Genomic DNA, 4,988 nt, shown 5'->3' on the forward strand with positions numbered 1-4,988 from the left:
ACCAACTATTTTTCTTTTTACTGCTAAAAAAATACTATTTTCCTTTTCATCAGCCCCTGCGTGTACCCTTTCCATTAGATGCACATAGCCGGGTGATCCCTCAGCAAGAATTATAAATTCTCCCATACAGTGTCCAAAAATTCGCACGTGCCACGGTCTCCAAAGGAGAAACAACAAGTGATACTTCACCTATCAAAAAAAGAAAAAGAAAAAAACAAGACCGGTGTTGACACCATATTTTGGCACGGTCAAGAATCTAATTAAGATGACCTCAAATGAAGAAGTGACCTACATGAAAAAGTTCAGTATTGTCGACATGAACATCTTTGGAGTTTGGGCCATTACCATCCGATCTCATCTCGAGGGACGAAGTTGTGCTTAAAATACTAGGATTTTGTATGTAGAGTAATGTTCAGCCGATTAGGCCTCCAAGACAGCCTCATATGATAAAAGTTTATACACGGGTTGTCTTCATCTCGTCGAAATGGTCGATTTTGATATAAAAAACGTCTTAATCGAAGGGCGTATGCAAAATAGAGCCGAAAATGCGCGGCTGCATAAGGATGGCCGGACACTCCAAGGACAATCATCCGGGTTTCAGAATTCTCTGTTGTAGACTTCGGAAAATAGCCCAAAACCCCCTCAAGATAGCCTCTGATAAACAAACGTTAAACACGAAAGTTGTTCATCTCATTGAAAAGGTCAAAATTGCTTTTGGACTCGTTTCCATCCAAGGTCGTTTACCGCCTCAAAAAAGACTCTGCAGCCAATTTTAGACCGAACGATTTTGAAAAGTTCAGACAAACCATCTGAATTTGATAGGGTTTTGGATGTGAATCCAATCCTTTTCTTTGCATGGGAAGTCTAGCCGCCTCTTATATACCTATAAGGGGTGACGACCGATTGGACAACACACAATCGATCTATCAATATATCATCTTTTACCTTTACTTTTATCTTCTCTCTTGTTCATTTTCTTCCTCGTTCTTTGTTCGTTCTTTTTGTTGTAGGACGGTGAACCATGAGGCTCTAGGGGCGGTCAAGCAGGGCAGCCCATAGTCGCTGCACGCCCTGACGGGGTGCCTCCCGAACGTGTGGGGTTTCAGGTCTATAAAGGCGCCTGCCGGATTGCTTGCGTACCGCACTTCTACGGGTCTCCTTCGATGTGAGGTGCAGTACATCACCTTCGACGTTGAAGATACACGGTGACGTGTTCTTGTGCGAAAGCTGGCGGTCCTTAGAATATAATAAAAAAAAGGAAACCTACCAGCATTTGTTATCATCATACCAACATACACATGCCAACCAACCACGTACTGAGAGTTGACAGGTGCAGTATGTGTTCTATGAATTGGTGCCCATCGTCCTCATGTTGCATTCTTCATGACTGGTCATCCAAATCTGCATGAGCTAGGCTGTGATATCCAAATAAGCTGCATGCTCAGGACATATAAATGGGCCGATTTCCAGCCTTGATCAATCATTTGTGATAACTGATAAGAGCGTTGCGAGCCTTCTTCTGAAGCAAGTGGGATGTATTTTAATCAAAAACTTTTTGGGTGTGTACCTTGGTATTTGAGAACTAAGATATTGGAGTAAACCAAGCGTAAATTTTGTCCAGCCCCGGCCCAAGATATATCTCCTCGAAGAAGCTGGTCATCACATGTGACCCCCTATTACCTTTCTAAGATTTGCATGTATGAAACAAGATGAATGCAACGAGGCTTGGACTCGTCCACGCCGCCGGCGAGGACCTCAACAGCATGACGGTGGCGCAGCAGTACGCGCTCCTCAAGCCGCTCCAGGTCGGCATCGCCGTCTGCGACCACCAAGGCCAGCAGGTCGGCTGGGAGTTCAACCTCCGCGACTTCTGCCGCCTCGCCGACCCGCACGATCAAAAGGCCCTCGACTACCTTGCCGACCGCGGCGTCGACCTCGACATGCTCGGCGCGCTGCTCATGGGCTCCGGCCTCATCGGCGCCGGACACGGGCGGCCGCTGTCATGGATCACCTACGCAGGTGCCTACCACGTAGCATACCTGCTCAAAATCGTCACGGGCGGCGCCCCGCGGCCGCACGACGTGGCCGGGTTCGTGGGCGGCATGCAGTATTACCTCGGTCTGACTGGTCTACGACGTTGCCACGATGGCGGCCGGCTGCCCGGGCATGCCGGTGGGGCTGTACCGCATCGCCGCTAGCCTGCGCATCCATCTGCGTGGGGGAGCCCTCACCTCGCAGGCGCCGCCGGCGTGCGCGCGCTTCTGGCCTTTAGGATTTGCGCTTCGACAGCAACGCGGAGAAGTTCCGAGGTCTGCTTCAGGGCCTGCAGCATTAATTAGTTCTTCGACGGTCGATCAGAATATCAGACATGAGCAATGTTGGTCAAGAATTCGAATGCTGTGATGTCCAAATAAGCTGGATGCTCAGGGCATATAAATGCAGGGCCGGCCCTGGGTAGGGGCAAGAAGTGCGATGCCCTAGGGCCCAACCTGCTGGGGGGCCCGACCCTGTGCATAATCCGTAGCCCAACAACTAGCTTATTATTATTACTAGGTTACTTGTTTCTGAAAAAAAAACTATTAGGTTACTTCATTGTGAAAGGCACTAACCCAGTTTCAAATCGATGGATCCATCTCGTAACACTAGCCTCCGTCGTTTCTTCTCCCTCTGCCTAGCAAATTAATGGCTATTGCCGTTGTAGATGATTTTATTTTGAACCGCTTTCAGTTTCTCCATCTCACCCCCTTATGGATTAACCTATAAGTTTTCCAATCCAACAGATGGCAGGACGCAGAGGCAACACTTCACCAGCTCAGTTCCTTTGCAAGTTAAAACATGACTTTTTTCTTGTGTCAAAGGCTTACAAAGTTCTTGTAATTTATGAGTCTTTTTTCACTTGATCTTTGTATTGATTGTTTTGGTTTCCTAGTGATTCCTTAACCGGTCTTCTATTTTCTGTAGAGGTTTATAATAAGGGGCCTCAAATTTTACTTTCGTCCCGGGCCTCCGAAATCTCATGACCGGCCCTGTATAAATGGGCCGATTTTCAGCCTTGACCAACCATTTGTGATGACAGCGTTGCCGAGCCTTCTTTGGAAGCAAGTGGGATGTATTTTAACCGAAATTTTTTGGATGTGTACCTTGGTCTTTGAGAACTATGGTATTGGAGTAAACCAAGCATAAATTTTGTCGGCCCCCCGCTCAAGATATAGGGTGTGTTTGGTTTGTGCCCAAGATTGCCCCGCCAAAGCATTGGATAGCCAAAAATTTGGTTAAGGTTTTGGTTGCCCATGATTTGATCAACATTGACAAGAAAAATAAACTAGAGTTGGCTAGAATTCATTGGCATGTCAAAAATTGGCAACCATCTAAATAAAGATCAATTTTGGGTCATGATCAAAATTTTGATAGGATGCACTTTGGCCACAATCTAAACACACCCATATCTCCTTGAAGAAGCTGGTCATCACCCGTGGCCCCCAATTACCTTTCTAAGATTTACATGTATGAAACAAGATGATTGCAACGACCACGTGGCCATCTTCAGATACGCCGATGACCCGTCCAGCGGTCACTACAAGTAATGTAGTGTTCTAAGGCCTTGTACAATGCAAGGTGTTTAAAGGGGTGCTTAGAGAAATAAATTATGTTTTCACAAGCACCAATGTTTATTTATACAGGGTAGATGCTTAATTAGACGTCTCTTCTTTAAAAATAGGCACTGGTACTTCAGAAAAATTCAGTTTATTTTTCTAAGCACCTCCCTAAATACCTAGCATTGTACAAGGCCTAAATGAGCACACTCCCGGCAAAAAGAGCAGTGACACTTTCGCTGAGTTTTTTTTTTCCGCTGAGTTGGTGCTGTAGAAGATCAGCAGAGTAGGAGCTAGTGCTAGCGCTGCCCCGGGAGACTGAAGCAGAACGCATGGCTGTGGAGAAGGGCACCGTGCCAATCCCTGGTCTGATGTTGCTCATGTTCATTTGCTAGGAACTCCATGGGCTATGCTCGTGGCGCCCAGTGAGGAGTGCAACAAAGTGTTCGTGCGCGTCTGCCAGGGCAACCTCGTCGACCTTCATGTTCCAGTCGGACTGAAACGCATGTTAAGAGGGCTTCACAGGCGGCACAGCAAGCATGTAAGCAACTCCCTAACGAGGACGATGTGGTGTGTGCAGTTTATGTATGTCTAGTATGTTATGTTCCCATTGCCCCATGTTAGTACATAGATGATGTATCAGACAATCAAATGTGCATGAGCTGTGCTGTGGTAACCAAATAAGTTAAATCTGTGTGAGCCAGGGTGTAGTGTAATAACCATATGAGTCGCATGCACATATCATATTAAGATAACCAAGTTCTACACAACATAAACCAAACCTTAAAATAAAACACAAACCAACCGCTAACCTGCCTAGTGTGCTATCCAAATATGGACCAGTCCACCAGTTCTCCAAATAGGTTGAGTATGACCAATGAGGAAACCGTGTCTCGAGAGAAGGGAGTGCTTGGTGTTTTTGTGAGATGCCAATATCTCTCTTTTTTCTGCAGTATGTAAGGATTTTTAACCTTCTTTTCTTTTCTTTTTTAGCGAGAAAACTTTCAATCTATTTATCTTCAATCATGACAGTACAACGAACACCAGAATAATAAAAATTACATCTAGATCCGTAGACCACCTAGCGACGACTACAAGCACTGAAGCGAGCCAAAGGCGCGTCGCCGTCATCGCCCCTCCTTTGCCGGAGCCGAGCAAAACTTATTGTAGTAGACAGTCGGGAAGTCGTCGTGCTAAGGCCCCATAGGACCAGTGTAGCAGAACAGCAACCGCTGCCGATGAAGAGTAGCGTAGATCGGAAGGATCCAACCCGAAGACACATGAACGTGGACGAACTATAACCAGATCCAAGCAAATCCACCAACGACAGATCCGCGAGAGACACACCTCCACACGTCCACTAACGATGCTAGACACACCATCGGGACGGGGGCT

At 46.6% G+C, this 4,988-nt stretch overlaps 1 protein-coding gene across 1 annotated transcript; it reads left to right on the forward strand.

Moving 5' to 3' along the window:
* Positions 1 to 1,714: 1,714 nt before the first annotated feature.
* Positions 1,715 to 4,277, forward strand: LOC123057065 (putative CCR4-associated factor 1 homolog 4). Its single transcript, XM_044480225.1, has 3 exons — positions 1,715 to 2,118; positions 3,989 to 4,134; positions 4,218 to 4,277. The coding sequence occupies exons 1-3, from the start codon at positions 1,764 to 1,766 to the stop codon at positions 4,275 to 4,277; spliced, it is 561 nt and encodes a 186-aa protein (XP_044336160.1). The 5' UTR covers positions 1,715 to 1,763.
* The last annotated feature ends 711 nt before the right edge of the window (positions 4,278 to 4,988 follow it).

The sequence above is a fragment of the Triticum aestivum genome, chromosome 3A, assembly GCF_018294505.1.
Source record: "Triticum aestivum cultivar Chinese Spring chromosome 3A, IWGSC CS RefSeq v2.1, whole genome shotgun sequence".
Taxonomy (NCBI): Eukaryota; Viridiplantae; Streptophyta; class Magnoliopsida; order Poales; family Poaceae; genus Triticum; species Triticum aestivum.

Bases quoted from the DNA above. Each gene is read 5' to 3' on its own strand.
- LOC123057065 (XM_044480225.1), top strand. From the start codon at position 1,764: ATGACGGTGGCGCAGCAGTACGCGCTCCTCAAGCCGCTCCAGGTCGGC. The intron at 2,119-3,988 runs GTCTGACTGGTC...TTCATTTGCTAG, and splicing joins CGGCATGCAGTATTACCTCG to GAACTCCATGGGCTATGCTC. The intron at 4,135-4,217 runs GTAAGCAACTCC...GCCCCATGTTAG, and splicing joins ACAGGCGGCACAGCAAGCAT to TACATAGATGATGTATCAGA.